The 19459-nt window shown below is 40.7% G+C and overlaps 1 protein-coding gene across 1 annotated transcript in view; it reads right to left on the minus strand.

The window, feature by feature from the left end:
- LOC101519617 (contactin-associated protein-like 5) overlaps nt 1-19459 on the minus strand; it is a 384664-nt gene that overhangs the window by 245857 nt on the left and 119348 nt on the right. Inside the window, exons 5-7 of the mRNA XM_058664176.1 lie at nt 16418-16565; nt 7988-8191; nt 15-199 (exon numbers count right to left, since the gene is read on the minus strand). Coding sequence (XP_058520159.1) covers nt 15-199; nt 7988-8191; nt 16418-16565 — 537 coding nt within the window. The remainder of the gene's footprint in view (nt 1-14; nt 200-7987; nt 8192-16417; nt 16566-19459) is intronic.

Genomic DNA, 19459 nt, shown 5'->3' on the forward strand with positions numbered 1-19459 from the left:
GAGCATCCACTCACCTCATAGTCAATGTCCAAAGTGTTCGCCACACCCTTGGATCTGAAGTGCTGCGTGTGCCTGTCCACGGTGAAGTTCACTTGCTTGCCTACCCGTTCGATCAGGACCGAGTGCCAGTGCTGGTCATCGAGGAGGCTGCCCAGGGTGACTGAGGGCAGGCTGTTGCCAAGCCGGGCCTTGCTGTCATCTGTGAGGGAGGAGAGGCAGAGGTCAGCTTTGAACGCTGCCAGATGACCTACCCTAATTGAAAAAAACAATCACTAGCAAAATACATCAACAGTTGAAGATGTTCTATAGCAAATGTGATGCGACAGGAGGAAAACCACATGATCTGACCTTATGAAAAAATGCATTTAAGAACAAATATGAAATCTGAAATACATGTGGTTTCACAGATTTCATATAACTGATACTCAACCTAGAGAACACTGTGAACCCTAATCCATCGCTCTCTATCTCAAAGGTAGAGAGCGACCATCTCTGTGGGTCCCCAGCTGTGGTGGAGTTACAAACGACCAGTGGGCTTAGCACACAGACCCAGGACCACAATCTAGCTTAAATGATGCTTACACTTCCTTCCTGAGATGAAATTGTGTGTTTTCAGTACTCAGACAGTTAAATTAAAACTACATTTATTTGAGAGACAGAAAGAAGCAGGGGGGGTTAATGGGAAGACAGAGAGAGAGAGACAGAGAGAGAGACAGAGAGAGTCCATCTGTGGGAATCACTCCTGAGATACCTCCAACAGCCAGGCTGAAGTTACAGTTCAGACTAGGGCTCCCACATGAGTAGCAGAGACACAAAGATTTGACTCATCACTTGCCATCTTCCCCGGTTTGCAATAGCAGGAATCTGAAGTGTGGAGCTGTTACCAAAACTGGGAATTTTGATGAGGTATCCCAACTTCTCGGCTGGTGGATAAGCCACCAGCCCCAGTGACTGCTCCAAGACTTGAACAATTCATTAATAGAGCAAGATCCTACTGGCCACCAGAACAAGATCAAGAAAATGCTTTCTCTCTTTAAGCAACGGCATGCATTCTTTGAGTTTGAGAGGGGAGAGCTGACTCTGAGAGCTTTGCAGGGGGGAAGAACAGGTGAGGCACGGGGTACTGTGAGGGAATTGTACAGGTGAAGGTGGAGGTGAGAGGCATCCCTGCAGGTGCCAATGTGTGTGAGGGTGGCATTGAGGCAGGACGTTAGGACTGCCACCTTCAATCCGCCAAGGGGAAATTGCCTACATTTGTAAATAAGGAATTTGAGGCAGCAAGTTCAAACCCATGTCTGTATGGTATCTTCTCTCTGATTGCGGTATGGATGTTGAAGACATAGACTCAGGAGAGCATGGAAATCTCTCCCCGAAGAATTGGAAACAGGCCTTCCTCCGTGGAGCCTTCCCTGTGCCTCTCCCCAACTTCCAGTTCTATGGAAATCCTTGGGTGTCTCCTTCCATCAATAAAATTATAGGTTTCTGTCCCTCTGGGCAAGGTTGCCTGGACTTTAGAAAAATAAACACAATTAGGTACAGTTATTACTGATCAGCCCCTCTCCCCGCCCCCATCACTGGAGTAGAATTGATTATGGATTGGTGTTGCTCCATGCCCTTGTTAACTGTAGCTCAGAAGTTCCTGTTCTCTCAGCAGCACAGGGGCAGCAGCCTGGGCAACCCCAGGATCTGCAGGTGCAGTGGCCTCCACAGCCCTGCATCTACCACAGCCTTGCAGCCTCCCTACTTCCTTCTGCTCTGACACTCAGGCTCTGCTTTCTTCACCAGATGACATCTTCAGCTGCGTCTAGGGGCGTGTGAGCATTAAGCAAAGCTGGAGAATTAGGGGTTGACTTTACTTGGTAGTTTTTGGTTTTGTTATTTTGTTTGTTTGTTTCCTCCCGCTATAACCACCCTGCCTTCTTATTTCCCATTCCTTCTCCTTAATGCCTCCCTTCCCTTCTTCACTCTCTGGATCCCTTCTCCCGGAATGGCTTGTGTCCAGGACAAGGGTGATTGTCAAGGACCTTGAGCTGAGACAAAAACAGAGACTAGAGACCTCTGTCTCCCTACACACACACGCTTTTCATTTATAAAATAAAACCTGTCATTCCTTGAAGAAAACTCCGTGTGCATTAGTTCATTAGTTCCAGGTGATAAATCAGATACACTTAACATCAGAGTTTTCATTTTACATTTGATGTGCAACTCACTTTTCTCCCTGAAGAAATGAAAGACATAACAGATTTTGCTTATGTTTCAAAGTTGAAAGCAGCATAAATCTAAAGTCCCCTTATGTCACTGAAAGGAACAACAGGGAAGGAAATCACAGCCTCTTTCCCCACTTGCTTCTTCTAAACTCTGCTGTTTAGGGCTTGGAAGGTGTACTGATCTGCGTTAAGCGTCAACACAAGTACTGACAGAGTAGTTTTGTGTTCACCAACATTCAGACCCCTGCTTCAAAAGTCAAATCGAATTATGAGCATATGCAGTGGATTATGTTTTCTTTTGAACTTTTGAATATAATAGTTTCCCTCACAACTTTCCTCACAACTTTCCCTCCCTATGCTCATCCTCATATGCCAAAGCTGATCTTTCACTAGATATTGCTTGTTCTTCCAGGAAAAAAAGTGTTAGGCACATACAGTGCAGCAAAGAAAGTTTTTTCTTTAGTTTCACTTACATAAGAGTTACAGTAAAACATACAATTATCCTACATTTCCCTTTGCAAGGAATCTAGCAATTTTTTACACTAAAATATAAATAGTTTTGTCACTGGTCTTATAGCAGTATACTATTTCTTGGCATTTTAAATATGTGAAATTTTGTGCAGTTTTCTGTTTGAGCAATTTAGATTTGTCTACCTCCTTTCGGCAGACTGTAGTCATTCTTTGCTTGTAGGTAGAGGTTGTGTAGTGGGAGTGCAAGCATGCATTTCTATAGCAGGTACACTTAGATGAAGAATTGCTACTAAAAGATATAATTTTGTAATTTTACAATATTTGCAACTTTAACAGAAAATGCCAAACTCTCTGTACAAGCTGAATCTTCAAATCTCTAACAATTTCTGGGAGTATGTTGTACCATAGGCTTGCCACCATATATGATATAACTTGGCAATTTTTTTTTTATTTTATAGGTAGATAAATCATCTCAATACACCATTAATATGCTTCTTTTGTAGGAATACAGCTGAAAGCATTTCCATTTTTATTTCTTTTGCTGTGGACTATCATCCATTGCCTTTTTATCAATTTTCTTGTCTGTTCATATATAATCCAACTTAATATAAAAATAACACCTTTTGAACTTTTTGGATGTTGTTTTTCTGTGTTTGTGTTAGTTTTAACTCATCACCCCTTTTTTGCGTTAAAACGTTTAATTTTTTTTCATCTTTAATAGCTAGCTTCCTTATTTTTGTAGCAGTTTCAGAGGTTCTCCCTACTCCCGGCTCATTGAAGAGTTCTGCCAGGTTTTCTGTTAGTTCATATAATTTTGGATTTATTTTGGTGTAAGTTGTGGGGACAAAGCTGCACCTTTGTTTTATATCTTGAAATGGCTTCTAAGTTGCAAGGAAACCATCTATTTTCAAGTCCAGATGAGAATGTTTTTAAAGATTATTTTTATTGGAAAGTCAGATATACAGAGGAGGAGAGGCAGACGGGAAGATCTTCCATGCTGATTCACTCCCCAAGTGGCCACATGGCTGGAGCTGAACTGACCTGAAGCCAGGACCCAGGAGCTTCTTCCAGGTCTCTCACGTGGTTGCAGGGTCACAAGGCTTTAAGCAGTCCTGTAATGCTTTCCTAGACCACAAGCATGGAAGGCAAGGACTTTAGCCACTAAGTTTCCATGCCAGGCCCAGGAGATAAAAATTAAAAGAAAAAATAAAATAAACTTGGTGTTTCACTTCCAAGAGTACACAGTAACACTACCATGCTGCTCAATGGGTTAGACCCATGCGCTACCAGCTTTTGTCTGAAACACTCAAGCTTTGCTTGCCAGGTTGAGGACTGCCACCTTAACCTGCTTGCATGCATCACCACCTTCCCCAACACCATCCTAACATCAAGAACAGTGAATGTGGGAACAGGGACAGCACTTCCCAGACCATCTTCACTTTTGTCAGAACTTGAGTCCATACTTTCGCTCTACAACTTCATCTTAGTTCAGAAAGTTTAGTCCTCCCAACCCTTCCAACAATTCTCATAATTATAGCACTTTTGGGTAATATAGCACATATTTTCTTAAATAGTGACTACTATTTGCTTGTTGCATTTACTGAAACAATAAACCTAATTACACACTTTTCATCTCATGCAAAACAGCTCATGGAATTTTTATGAATACTTAAAGCAATTTGTTGGTCTTTTCTTGAAAGTGAATTGGCATTGCTCCTTGTTTACATTGCTCATTTACTTACTAGTATTTTCAGTGTCTGAAGAAAACCGAAAATTCAGTGCCATAAATCTTTTTGGAAAACAACATTAAGTACTGAGAAATTCAAGAAAAACATATCTGCAACTTTTTAAATAAAATCTACATTTTGACCTTATTCTAAGAAAGCAAATTGAAAAGTGTTGAATATTATTTTTCAGTGATCACTGTTTCAATCCTTGGAGACATCAATAATTCACAAAGAGAAAAAGCAGTAGCAACTATATGCTCCCTGATGTAGAATCATTGGATGAAATGCTACATAAATATCAGCTTGGTTTATACGATGGGTGTTTGGTCTAGTGACTAATTCACTATTGGTTACAACTACATTGGTGTATCTGGATTAAATCCCTGGCTCCACCTCTTTGTCTCCAGCTTTGTGGTAAAGCACTTCCTGGGTGAAAGCAGGTACTGCCAAGTGCAAGTCATTGTTGACTGGCTGACACTCAAATAGGAGATCTACTGTAAGCTTGCATTTCCTGGTTTTATCACCCCACAGCTGTTGAAAATGCTCAAAGATGAGCCTGAACTGGGAGCATTTTTCTCTCCCTTTCCCTCCCTCTGTCTCTCTCTCTCTCTGTCTTTCTGCCTCCCACCCCCACTATCTTCCCTATCCAGCTGTCTCCTTGTCTGTCTCTCAAAACAACTTATGCATTTTAATATTTTTTGATTTACTTGAAATGCAAAGTGACAAAAAGAGAAAGAAAAACAGAGAGGGCGAGAGAGTGATCTTTCATTATTATGCAAGTGTCTACAGCAGTTAGAGCTGGACCAGGTTACAACCAGAACTCAACAACTCCATACAGGTGGGAGGGGCCTAAGTACTGGTCTCTTGTCTGCCATCTTCCCTGGCATGTCAGCAAGAAGTCAGAACAGAAGCAGAGTAATTACACAACAGTTAAAAGTGGGATGCCTATAACATGCTGAGTCACACTGATGGCCGATGACTTAACTTCTTGATAAAGTAACTTCATATTATCATTCATACCTTACTTGTCTAATATATGTAACAACAGAATGGAAAAGTCTAAATGGAGACTAAACATGACTATGTATTAGGCAAAAATATTATATTGAAATAAAACTCAATGATGCATTTAACCCAGTATTTCTTTCTTTTCTCTGTATTTTGCATGAGTTTAACACTTTTGCTAACATAAAAAATAAAAAATAAAAAATAAAAATAAAAATAAAAAATATTTATTAAAACATAATTCTCACATTGCATAGTTGCTTCATTGAAAGCTATATATCAAGGATTTGTAACCTAATGATGAAGTACTACATTACATGCTGGCTTTTAATTAGCTCAAAAGGTACATTCATGAATTTCAACACTTCCTGTAATTAGATATCCTATTTTAGAAAAAAGCTTAGGAGCTTTTGCTTATCTATGGTTTCTAATTTGGGTTTACTTTGCGATTTTGCAGTCTTAGAAATTGCTATCTTGAAGTGGAGATATTGCCTAGCATTTCAGGCACTCTTTGATATAAGCATATCCTGTACCAGTGTGACTGGGAGTCAGACCTATCCATAACTCAACTAGAACTTCCTGTTGATTTGCGTCCTGCTGGGCAGCGACAATGGCCCAAGTGATTGGGTTTCTGCCCCACATTTGAGATACCTGGAGTGAATTCACCATACCCAACTACCTGAATTACAGAACTAAAGAAAATCTTCATTTAACTCTGATACTGTGAAAATTTTCACCAGTGAATGAACTCACTGTGCAGTCAAGAGCTTTGGCCACTGCACTGTGCCCTTGAGCCCTGAGGCACACTCTCCCTTGCACAGGTCCATGCATTCCAGGAGCCTCTCTTCACTGCATGTGTCTCTGTTCTAACACAATAAACTCTCGTAAGAATTAGTGAGCTGCATGTAATATTTATGTCTCACTTAGTTCTTATAACTTTTATTCAGTCATGCAACATTTCTCTTTTTTGACACTTCAACCATATGTGTAGATTCAGAGAATCGGAATTCTACAGAGTGACATGGGCACAGGCAATCTGAATGACAGAAAAAGCAAAAAGGAATCTCTCTTAACCCTTTACAGATTGAAAAGAGAGCTTTACTTCCTGTATAGTAGTTCTAGAAAAACCCCCTTAAGAAACATGGTACAGGGAAACCAGCTAGTCAAAATTCATCCAAAGTCAGACACAGTGCGACTTTGTGTCACAGTGTGACAAAGTTCATCCAAAGTCAGATTGATCCAAAGTCAGACACAGTGTGGGTAAACAGGACTGATTGTTCCAAAGTCACTCACTGAGGGTGAACAGGTAGTAGAATTCAGAGAACTGTCACTTGGAAAGAACCACAACACCTGGTATACCTCCAAGTATCATCCTTAGTAACTGGCCATGGTGCTGAACTCCATGCTTAGCCTGCATTTCAAACTGCTAAGTCAATGAGGTGATGATGAAGAGCTCGCGTGTTGGAGAACTACACGAAAGGAAAGTTTGCTTGAATGATCATGTCATCTAATCATGTTAGATATGCACCATTCTTTAGTCGACTTACTTCACTTCTATTTCTTCTCCTTTCACTGAGATGAGGAAGAAGAAAGCAAAGAAGAAAGGAAGGAAGGAAAGAAGGAAGGAAGGAAGGAAGGAAGGAAGGAAGGAAGGAAGGAAGGAAGGAAGGAAGGAAAACAAAAGATAAAAGAAAAAGAAAGAAAGGAGGAAAAGTAGAAACAAAGAGAGATAAAGAAAGAAGGTATGTTCATGATAGTAGTAACTGTCCATTTTGGAAGCTATGTAATACAGGAGAGGAAAATGAGTTCCAAGTAATATGTAAAGGTTTCATACTAATAGTTGGGCTCAGCAGTTGACTCTGAAATGTCCTAGTTCCAGCACTTTTGCTCCTGACCTGGCTTCCTGCTACTGTGATCTTGGGAGGCAGAGTCCATACTACCAGACAGAAGACTTGGATGGATTGACAATCTCCAGATTTCAGTCTTGGCTGTTGTGTCCAGTTGATGAATGAACAGTGATTGGGGTTTCTGTCTTCTGTCTACCTTCCATAAAAAGTTAAATATCTTTCCTAATAACACATTCCATGCTAAGTAAAATACTTCAATATCCTGAAATATTATGAGATGACTAGTATACAGAATTTTGAACAATATTTACTTCTGTTTTCTATTTTCCAATCTTTCAAAAACAGACATAGTTTCCTTAATTTTTAATCATTTATTTTATTTATTGGGGGACATTCCTCCTATCTTCCCACAACTGTCTGCTTGTTTTCCAGCTCTCTGTATAAAAAAATAAATAAACCTTTGAAAATAAATAAAGACATTTTCTAATTGTACTTGAGAGCTTGAGTTACTAAGAGGAATGGATAAACAGTAGAGAAAATGAATCACTTAGCAATTAGCTTGCAGCTCTCCTAAGTAACTTTATTACCTTGTATCAAATACACTATTTTTGTATTAAACACGTTGAAATATGATAGTTCTCTACCCCCGTGAGGATAAGGGGATGGTGCCCAGCAAAGGTGTCCTGCCCAGCACCAGAGGAGGCAGGAAAGAGGACACTCCTGGCCCTACCCAAGTTGAGATGCAGGGCGAGCCTTCCTTTCTGGAGCTCCAGGGTGATGTGGTCTCCGTGCTGACCCTCTCCATGGAACAGGACCCCATCTCCTTGCAGGCTCTTGAACTTGAGGGAGATGACGTCTTTGAGAGTGCTCATCAGCTTCTGACTGAACCTGTACAGTAGCGAGCTCCGGCCATCAAAGTTGGCAATATCAGATTCTACACATGGAGAGAAGACCGAGAACAAAAAGTCAGTATGTGTCCTCAGAATAACTGCTCCTGTTTCCCATCCCAGCTGCAGTCCAGGTCACAGGAGCAGGTCCAGACTAGGCCAACCCTAATTAGACTCTGGAGAATAACTCATTTATGAGCAACATAATATGTTGAGTCAAAGCCAACCGAACCTAGCCTGGAGGTAAAAGCTCCTGTTAGTGTTGTGCCAGCTTTTGCTTCGGGGCTCAGGCTGAGAATGCTGCAAGGACCCCTTCAGGCTTCTCTGTGTTTGATGCCTGTGTGGAGTGCCAGCTCATCATTTAGCTTTCCTGTCCATTGGCATCTGAGAGCGGAGCCTACTTATCTTACTATCTCACGTTCCTGGTTAGACAGAAAATATAAAAGCACTTTTCTATGTGAACCTGGTTGAATAGCACCATCTGGAACCAGCTGGATTCATTTAACCAAGGAAGGCATTTAGCATTGGAACAGAAAGAGAAAACGCAGGAATAGTCATCATCTTCAAGGAGCATATTTAATATGAAAAAAAGTTCAGGGCTTTCAGAATTTTTCACATCAAAATCAGCTTGTTTTAAGTTTCATTTTTTTCATGGATTTTTCACTTACTTTCATGTCCTTTTGATCTCTGTCTTGCCCTGTGTTTGTGCTATGTACCTCTTCAGTATTTATGAACAAACATGTCCATTTCTTATTGTTAAACAAGAAAATAAAAAGCCAGGTACTCATGATTTTGATGGATATAGCCATATCTGGTAAATACGTACCAAAAGGCCAACAGACAGGGACCTTTGTGAGTACCTTTATAACATTATTTCTATAGTATTTTCCTATTTTTCAATTCTAAAAAAAATGCTGAAAGGTCTTAATACTTTTAAAGTAGAAATCATAAACTTATGTAATTGTGATTTGAAACAGAATCAGTATTTCCTATCTTACAGGAGTAGGAAGATTATTCTAATGTCAAGGAAAACCCAACTTTTTTCATTAAAAACCCTCAACTTGAGTATATGCAATTTCAAGTAGTTTTAAACCAAAGATCTAAAAAAACTCTTATAAATCTCCATTTTTGAAATTAAAGAGAGTAATGAAGTCATAGTTTCCTGCAATTAGGCAACTTCATTATTAATTCCTGTGGAATAAAGTGACTCCAAAAAACAAAGGGGGACATAGGACTTCCTAGGCTGTAAGAGGGAACTTCAGATACAGAGAGACTTGCACCAACACTCATCCTTTTAAGAAACTCCCAGCTCGCATCAGCCTTACAACTACATTTATTGTCTGAAGTGGGCTTTTTCTAAAGACACAAGGGTGCTACATCCAGCAACCATCAGTCAGGCAGTAATAAGGATCATTGTGTAGATACGATTGTGGATGTTAAATTAGCCTGCCTTGATCACCCCAGGCAACTTTACTTCACCAAGGCTGCTTTTCTTGTCTACAAAATGAGGATCATTATGTGTATTAGGGAAGGCTGTTGTGAGAGTGAAAGCGCTGATGAAGTGACAGCATATGCAAGAGGATGCCATTGTGCTTGGCATGTTATGCTAATTGATTCACCAGTGGGTAGCAAGAGCTGTAGCTATGATTAGGATGCAAAGCAGAGTTTCTTATGCCTAACTAAACCACTGTGGTGACTGTCACTTCTGTGGTCCAAAGGATATCGTTTTAACTTTTGAACTAACAGTTTGCTGCCCAGGACATTCCAAATTGCCCCCCCAAATGTCCTGCCTTGCCCTATTCTGGCCTCAACATCCCAGCTAAAATCGTTCAGCTGTGCATTGTGGATGTGTTGTGTTTGAAGGATCTTTTGCCTTGCTGCCAGTTTGAGCAGTGCCCCATTCTGAGGCAGTAGTTGTGTTCTCAGGAGATTTCATGCCCAGTAAGTAGTAGCAAGGTCACACTGTGTCCCTCAGCTTGGAAAGAGGAGCGCAGTCATGAGGGTAGAGGGGTTTCAGAGACTGTCCCAGAAGGTGCAAGGAATTAACCCGATCTTACAAGCTGTGGGAAAAAGGGGTCTGATGTCTCATATAGAGGCTATAGATGTGTGAGAACGTGTGGTGAAGAGTAGGGCTGCAGGAGGCCAGCAAGGTACAGTGAGGGATGGACAGGGAGACGTCTGTTTTCAGGTATAGCTATTTCCCTCAGGCAGAGTCGCACCAAGGGGTTAGGGAGTCATTTGCATAGAAATCTAGATTTCAAAAGTATTCCCTCTGATTTTTCCCCACTCCCTTAGGCAGATAGTGCTCCACAGCACAGAGCACACCTCTGCATATCTGCTCATCGTGTGCCCTGTTGGAGTCATTATTCATAAATCGCTCACTCTACATTCACCTCCTCCCACCACCGTGACACAGTGAACTTTTGGTGAGACACTAGCTTCAGGATGCATAGGATGCAGGGTAGGCAGGGCCCTCAGATGGCAGACAACACGATGAGCATGGCTGTTAGCTCCCTGGAGCAGCAGGGAGAGTAGGAGACAGGGCAGGCAGGGCCCTCTGATTGGAAAGAACACAAATTAGTCTGGCTGATAGCTCCCTGTGAGCAACACGGATCAGGGAGAAGCCAGCCTGAAGAGCAGTTCTCCCATTGACCTATGTGGGGCATGTCTATGGGTCTCACATTGCTTTTTGAAAACTGTGCGTGATGTCTTCACTGATACACACAGATACAAGGATGTGGTAAGAAAATTCATGTTAAAAATTTCATCAGTAGGGCTCAGCGCAGTAGCCTAGTGCAAGTCCTTGCCTTGCACACACCTGGATCCCACATGGGATCCAGTTCTACTCCCAAGCCCTTCCCAACTCTCTGAAGTGCTGCAGCTTGTGATCTATGCAGTGGAGCCCCTTTTTGACCTGGTTTGTTGACAAACTACCCACATCCATCAGCTATGCCAGAATATTCCTTAAGAACCCTGTTTTGGTCAGAACACAAGCTTAGACAGCCAACCAGTAATTACAGGCCTCATAGGAAAGCAGCTTGCATGGATACCTCAGTACCCCTGGGATGGAGGGCAGTATGTGCTGGATTTATTTTGACCTGAAAGAAGACATTTGTGAGATGTGGGATGACTTGCATTTATCCTGAGGACTCCTGTGTCTATCAGCCTATTCTTTTTTTTATTTCATTTCATTTTATGACACAGTTTCATAGGCTCTGGGATCCCCCCAACCCCTCCCCGTACCCTCCCCCATGGTGGATTCCTCCACCTTGTTGCAGTATTACAGTTCAGATCCAGTCATCATTCCTTCATTGCAAGCATCTACCATGCATAGAGTCCAGCATCTTATTGTCCAGATAAATTCAACAGTTTCTTGGGGAGGCCCTGTGTGGTCTGAAAGCAGAGCTGGCAGAATATCATCCCGTCCAATGAAAAGCCACAACACAGCATCAACAACAATGTTATGGGGTTGATTGACATGGTACTGAGTGACCAATATGTTTGAAAATGCAAGTTCTTAACCACATCCTGTGACTACTTCATTGACATTTCAATTTTAGTTTATACACAACCGGCTGCTATATACCTTAAAATGTCTATAGGGTACTATTCAGCTGTCTCGTGTCTATTTTCTTTTTTATATTTAGCAGTTTATAATATTGAAGCATAATTTTTACTGAACTTGGCAAATTTTAGGATAGTCCAAACTGACTTATTCTTAATATTGTAGGGAATTCTGTCAATGAAACGTTGTCTTAACAAACCACAGGTTTAGTCAGATCGAGTTTGTTGTAATGGCTGAGCTTTATGTTGGCTTTGAAACTCCAGTCTTGTAAGCCAAGGAATCTTTTTTCTATCTTGGCACTCTGAATAGCCTAGGTATTTCTGTTGTAACAATGAAAAGCAAACTAAAACAACAACTGTAAAGGCTGTACTAAAGCAATATATTCATTTCAAGGAACTTTCATTGTAATTGTTCTTTCATTTGTTACTCCCAAATTTATTTAACAGGCACTGGGCATGTCCTGGTCCCTTCATGGCCACTGTGCTAAGTTCTGAGACATAAAGCAGAAAATAAAACATAGAGGAGAGAGAGAGAGAGAGAGAGAGAGAGAGAGAGAATCCCTGAGACAGTGTTGCATACAATAAAGGGAGGTAGGGATGTATTACTTTGGTATCTATGACTTATTACCCAAATGAAATCTCACAGGTGTGAAAAATGATCTGTCAATACATAAAATACTGTAGCATATATGGGACATGTCTAGATACATCCAACTGGGACATATCTCAGTGGATGACCCAGTGATCCAACTGGGCCATCACATTTTAAAAGCACAGAGTAGGGACTAAGTGAGAAGCAGTTGGTTACTACCAGAAAGGGTATACAGAATAGAAAGGATTCACTTCAAGGGGTAATAGTTCAGGGGCAGCATAGTGGCTCCTAGTGGCTCTTCCTGCAGAGTTCTTCATCTATCAAGTGCTACGATTTTCAAAGTGGGACTCAGAGCTCCCATTGTTCTGAGGGCTAGTCTGGAGAACCACAGTAGCTCCATACCACGGACACAGCTGGCAACACAACCTCTATGATTAGAGGCATGAGAGTCATTGCAAGTCCAGGAGGAAATTTACAACCTGATGGACTCAGTGATATCTGACAAATGACCCCCAATGATAACAACAAGCAGGGCAGCTGAGCTGAGCTGAGAACAAAGCTCATTTCCAAAAAAAAAAGAATGAGACCTCAGCTCTTAGTGTGATGAATTTTGGATAATATCACTTGCAAGTAATTAGCAGAATAGCAGCAAGGTCTTGGGTGGTAGAGAGGCAATCCGAGGTAGAAGATGATGGCTGGAGTTCTTGCTGGGACAGAGAAGCCTGGCAGATCATTATACTTGATCAGAATTTATAATGCTTTATTTTTGGAAAATAATTAGCTGCCCATATTTAAAGAAATCCAAAGCAGAACTCCATATTGCATAAAATCTCCTGGTATCCTGATGGGATTTGTGGAATTTGAAAAATTGATTTCCTTCCTTTGAGGTATGCAAATACTTGGTTCTAAGGACTCTGTCTAATGGAGATCTTAGTCATCATAACTGACAATTTTGAACATTTCTCACATGCCACAAACACTTCTGCAAACAATTGCATGCATGAGGCAAAGCACTACCGCCCTTTTCATTAAAAAAAATGATGTTCAAAGAGGACCTAAGATAGTCCAAAACTGACCTAAGATTGACTCTGCCATGGTATATGGTAGAGTCAAGTTCTTACTTCTGGTGATTTGAATGCAACCATTATCAATTTAATACTGTTCTATACAGTTTAGGAAAAGTTGTCAGACTTTATTCAAAACCCTTATGCTTAATGATCACAAAGGTAACAGGACAATGCAGAATAATCTGCATCCCAGAGTTAGACAGCAAATGAACTCTGGAACAAGAGTTTTAAACTGGCTCATCTCACTGCAATTATGTGGAAGCTACCAGTACAAAAATACTTACACCTGACCTAAGATAAGTGTTTCGGTGTCCCAGAGTAGATTTTATTTTAGAGAAGCTATATTTATTTATGTATTTGAATGACAAAGTGGCAGAAAGGACGAGACAAAGAAGGGTCTTACACTTGCTGCTTTGTTCTCTTCACCTGGGATTCTATCAGGATTCCCCCATGTAAGTAGAAAGGATCCACATATTTTAGTGAGCTTTGCTGCTTTCCCAGGCAGGGTACTGTATATCTCTGTATCTCTGTATTCCAATACAGTAAGTTGAAAATTGAAGCCTAGAAGGTTGGATGGCTGCATTTCAGATGAAGAGAACAACCTACTGAGGACCCTGATACAAGGGTGTTACAGAGGGTAGAGAAAGCAGTTGATAGCGTTTGAGTTCAGATAGTGAGTGCACATTATGGGACAGGGCTGGTGGAAAAAAGGAACAGACATTATGGGTCCTGCGTTTCATGCCAAAGACTCTAGTGTTTTCAGCGGAGTGCAGTCAAAATCAGTGAAGAGTCTTCAGCAGGCAAAGATTCAACTCTATTTTATGATGATCCTGCTGACTGGAGCTGGGATGACAAACTAAAAGAAGAGACAAGTGAAAGGAAACCAAAGTCGACTGTGAAGTTCTACAAGATGTACAAGTAGGCAAAATGAAAGGCACACTTTTGGGTAGTATTGGAAGGTGATACTGATAGGGCGTGTTGATGAATTTACTGTGGGATATAAGGGAAAGGGGCATTCCTGTAAAGATCAGAGTGATGTCTGGGATGATTTATTAAGATGAGCAAGAGCACAGGAAAAATACAGCCAGTACAGGTTGGGGATAGTTGTTGATTAAGAATTTCTTTTGAAATATGCTAAATTTGAGCTACTTGGCATAACTAAACTGACATAACAATCAGGCAATTGGATGTGTTTTTTTTCTTCAGTACTTACTAGAAATATCCGGTGTAAGGTAAAATTATTGAAATTCACTAAAAGCCATTTCACCCTTACAAGTTTCAGGTTTTAATTTTTTGTGTGTGCTCACATTGACAGCAGATATACTAAAATTGGAACAATCTTCAGTTTCTCTTCCAATAACTCCTAGTAATAATACCCCTACTGACCTCTGCAAGGTCAGCAGTGTGTTGTGCGCCACTGCATATAGGAGATCACAACAAGTGGAAGAATGCTGGTGACAATCCCAAATGGTAATAACTAATTCAGTGAAGAAAATATAAGAAACAGGGCAGGTGCTGTCACTGAACAAGTGAACCTCTACGCTGCGGCACCAGCATCAGACACAGGCTCTGAGTGATGTTCCAGCTGCTCTGCTTCAGGTCCACCTCTGTGCTTTTAGCCTCAGAAAGCAGCCGAAAATGGTCCAAGGGCTTGTGAACCTGCACGCATGTGGGAGATCTGGAAGAGGCTCTTGGCTTCCAGCTTGGTCCGTTGGCAATGAAACTTTGAAAACCTCTCCTGGGGTCAGAAGGTTTTCCTTATTGCTATTCTGTTTGCAATATATGGAATGATATTTCACATTTATAGGAATCACATAGTAGAAATGGTAAGAAGATTCTGAAAGGAGGGTTGAATCCAGAAGACAGACACAACAGGGATTTTGCAATGAAACTGATAACAATCACTTAAGCATCAGAATGGGATTTAGGAACTTTAGGACCCCAGGTTAAGGCCTCTAACAGGAGATCATATGACTACAGTGCTTCAATGTGGTTCAATATCCACATTACCATAAGGGAGGTTTATTTCCTGAGAGGACCCAATAGACAGGGAACCTATTTGGGAGAGAAGAAAGATTGAAACTATGTGAAAATTCAGTTTGTAAGCTTGGTCCAGAAGCAGACTTCAGCATATTTGCAAAACCACTTAACTTAGTAGATAAATGTGCATGCAACTACAGACATTTTTCTAAGTGGGGATTGCATTACTCCCATGACCACAAAAATTTCAACATGAAGCTCCAAGGTGACATCCAAACACATTGTCAGTGCTTTACCGGCTGCTGTAAGTTTTCTGTGCAAGTAGACAAGAAAGTCACAACCACAGACTAGGGAAAAACATAAGACCGAGGACATTAGCCACTACACTATCATGCCAGGCCCTGAACTTTGGGTTTTAATATACAAGTATCACACATTTAGTACTTAAGGCAGAAGTTCCATTATCATACAACATAAAGTTTTACTGCAGAAGAGTGAAATGTAGGGATGGGAGAATGTCCAATTTTCAGTTTATTCTATAGTGATCCCAATGTAACGTGTGTTTTCAAACTTCATGTATACACATTACAGCTCTACTTTCACATCCAGTAGAAACAAGTCACAGACGCATGAATGGAAGGCAGAATTCTGAGACAGAAACACATTGTGAGTTATGGCTTGAAATGTTCCTTCTTCTAGAACAGAAGCTATTGTCTCTTCCCTCAAGAGGGGAAGATCTCATACTGCCTCACCCCACATCTGGAAGAGAACTGAACTTCAAGTTCTCTCTCAATGTGAAAGAACAAAGGTTGTTCAAGGGCGAGAGCTTTCATATTCTTACCAACTATCACATTATGGCATCTAAGTCCTTCAGCTCCAACTGTACAGTATCTTTGTTGGTTTATTTGCTTGTTTTCTCATTCTAGGTTGACTTAAACATTTTAGGATATGGATATACGTCAATACCATCAAGAAATAAACTTGAGACAATTGTTATTTCTGATGGGTATACACACACACACACACACACACACACGAGGACAAGTGTAAATGCTATATGGGGTACTCACTGTAGGAGCAGCCATAGACCTCGACCCTCATGCCAATCTTCCCACTGGGGTTCCACTGCAAGGGCACAAAGCGAACGAAGCGGGCTTTCACAGAGTGTGGGAGCTTGTGGTGCACCACGCTGTCAGCATTCACGTTCCCCAAGAAGGTCTGCAGAAAGAGGGTGTTGAGCTCTGTCACACCAATGCTCATGGATGGAAATCTAAAACCACTGCCGTGCCAAGTTTTTCAGAGAATCAGTGTTCTAATGGATTCCAAGTAGAAATGTCTTGGGCGAATATTTTTATTATTTTATCAAAGTTACTATGCAGTTTTCTTAAAAACATTCCTCAACTCACTTCCCAATGTTATGCAGAAGGCAATCCTAAAAAGCCAAAAGACAAGGCGCCTCAAAGTTTGCAAATGCTTACCCGCATTCATTCATTACTCTATGCTCCAGAATGGAGCTCTGACATGCCTAATATGACAAATCCCCGTTGAAAGGAGATAACTGATAGTCTCCTTTTACTGGGAAAGTCTTTAACTGAAGCCATTGTAATCAGTAATTGAGGACAGTAGACATGCTAAACACTTTGCTCTATCATTACTACCATTTCATAAATTACAACAACAACACTAACACTGAATTATAGGCAAAGAAATAGAAGAAGCCACAAGTCTCCAAATAACCCTATTGGTTAGTAATCAGATGAGATTCAATTTCAAGGTTGTCGCATTCTAAAGTCCACGCTCTTCTATTGCCCCGCACACATCCATTATTCCATGCTTAATTGTTACAAGAGACATACAACCCAACCCAAACATGATAGTTCAGTGGCTAAATCCTCACATTGCATCTGCCTGGGATCTCTTATGGGTGCCAGTAGATGCTCTACTTCCTTTGCAGCTCCCTGCTTGTGGCCTGGGAAAACTACAGAGCAGGACCTAAAGCCTTGGGACCTTGAACATTGGAGGAACACCCCCAATGTAGCTCCCGGCTCCTGGCTTCGAATCTGCTCAGCTCCAGTTGTTCTGACCACTTTTGCAGTGAACCTAGGGAGAGAAGATCTTTCTCTACCTCCTTCTCTCTATATAGTTACATTTCTATTAAAAATAAATATTTTAAAATAAATCTACAGGTACATGTTTTTGCCTTCCCTTGTGAGGTTTAAGCAAAGAAACACAAACACGGAACAATTCGCTCCAAGCACATGATACTTGACAGCTTTCATTTTGATGAGTGAATATTGGGGAGACATTTTTCTTGCAGCTGAACTCTGAAAAGTCAGAACCTCACTCATCCTTTTTGATTACATTGCAGTAACATATGCAAACTTGAAGATTTATCATTTATACTTTTTAAAAGTGTATTCTGACTCTGTAGTGTTAACCACATCCTCAGTGCTGTGTGCCTGTAACCACTCTCCATATTCTGAACATTTTAAGCTAATCCGTTAAAGATCTTTAACATGGGGTGTCAGCTAATAACAATTTTCTTGTTTCTTTCAGCTTTGAGCATTTAGAGAGAAAAGTTGCTTGCTGATGTGCAGCCAACACCAACCAGTAAAATGTCTCACTAGCTTCTCAAATGCCCAAAGAGCACAGGCAGTCAAAGACAAAATAAACAAATAGGACTACATCAAACTAAAAAGGTTCTGTACAGCAAAGAAAACAACTAAAGTGGAGAAGCAGTCAACACAATGGGAGGAAATCTTTGCATGCTACACAACTGATAGGAGTCCAATATCCATCATTTACAAAGAGCTTCAGAAATCCAGGGACAGTTAAAAAAAAACTAACAACAAAAAACCTTGTGAAGAAATGAGCAAAGGAAATGACCAAAAATTTTTCAAAATAACCAATTCAAATTGTTAATACACATATGAAAAAATGCTCAGGCTCCCTCACTATCAGGGAAATACAAATGGAAACCACACTGAATTTCCACCTAACCCCAGTGAGGTTGGCCTACATTCAGATCTCTACTAACAACACCTGCTGGCATGGGTGTGGGGAGAAAGATAACCTCCTTCACTGCTGGTGAGAGTGCAGGCTAGTGCAATCACTATGGAAATCAGTGTGGAGAATACTTAGAGAACTGCAAATATGCCAGCCGTATGACCCAGCTACCCTGCTCATGGGTATATACCCAAAGGAAATGAAAACTGCATATGAGAAGGGGACCTGTAGTCCTATATTTATAGCAGCACAATCTACGATGGCAAAGACATGAAAACAACCCAGATGCCCATCTGAACAGGAGTGTTTAAAGAAACTGTGGTACATCTACTCCATGGGATAATACTCAGTAACTAAAAAATGAAATTATACCATTTGATATAGGATGATCCCAACCGGAGACCACCATGCCCAGTTAAATAGGTCAATCCCAAAAGGACAAATATTATATGTTCTCTCTAATATAAGGCAAACTTCATGCAAATTATAAGATCAATATCCCTTTCCATATTGTTTTTGCTGCATGCCATGTGTTTTGGTGTTTTTGTTTTTATTTTCATTTCTTCCAAATGGTTTCTTTTCTCTTGTCACATTAATCGCTGGCTCATGGATTGCACAGTGGTGTCATTTTACCCAATATGCCTTTATGTTTTCTTTTTTATTTCTTCACCCATGCATTGGTTATCCAGTGGTATGTTTTTTGACTCCATGGTGCTGTAGATTGTTTCATCTTCATACCTGTTGTTGACTTTTTTTCATGGCTTCTTATTTAAGGGACTGTATCATGACAGCATAATAGAGATTGTCATAGCCAGATGTGAAGATGCAATGCAGTATGCATCTCTACTTCCAAATCGAAGATAGACTCCCCATGAAATGGTTGGTCATATCTAGATAATGGAATGCTGATATGTCTGACATTTTCTGCAACAGCAATGTCAAGGCACACTGAAGTAACAGAATGACAGCCTTATGCCTGGTTATGAAGGACTATACTATTGTAATAATATGGATAAAATTAGTCAGGGGTTGGGGATTTGAGGAGGGGGCAGAGAAATACCAGACTGTATGCAATTGTACCATAAAATTCAAAATTAAAATTAAAA

Source organism: Ochotona princeps, chromosome 5 (assembly GCF_030435755.1).
Source record: "Ochotona princeps isolate mOchPri1 chromosome 5, mOchPri1.hap1, whole genome shotgun sequence".
Classification (NCBI taxonomy): domain Eukaryota; kingdom Metazoa; phylum Chordata; class Mammalia; order Lagomorpha; family Ochotonidae; genus Ochotona; species Ochotona princeps.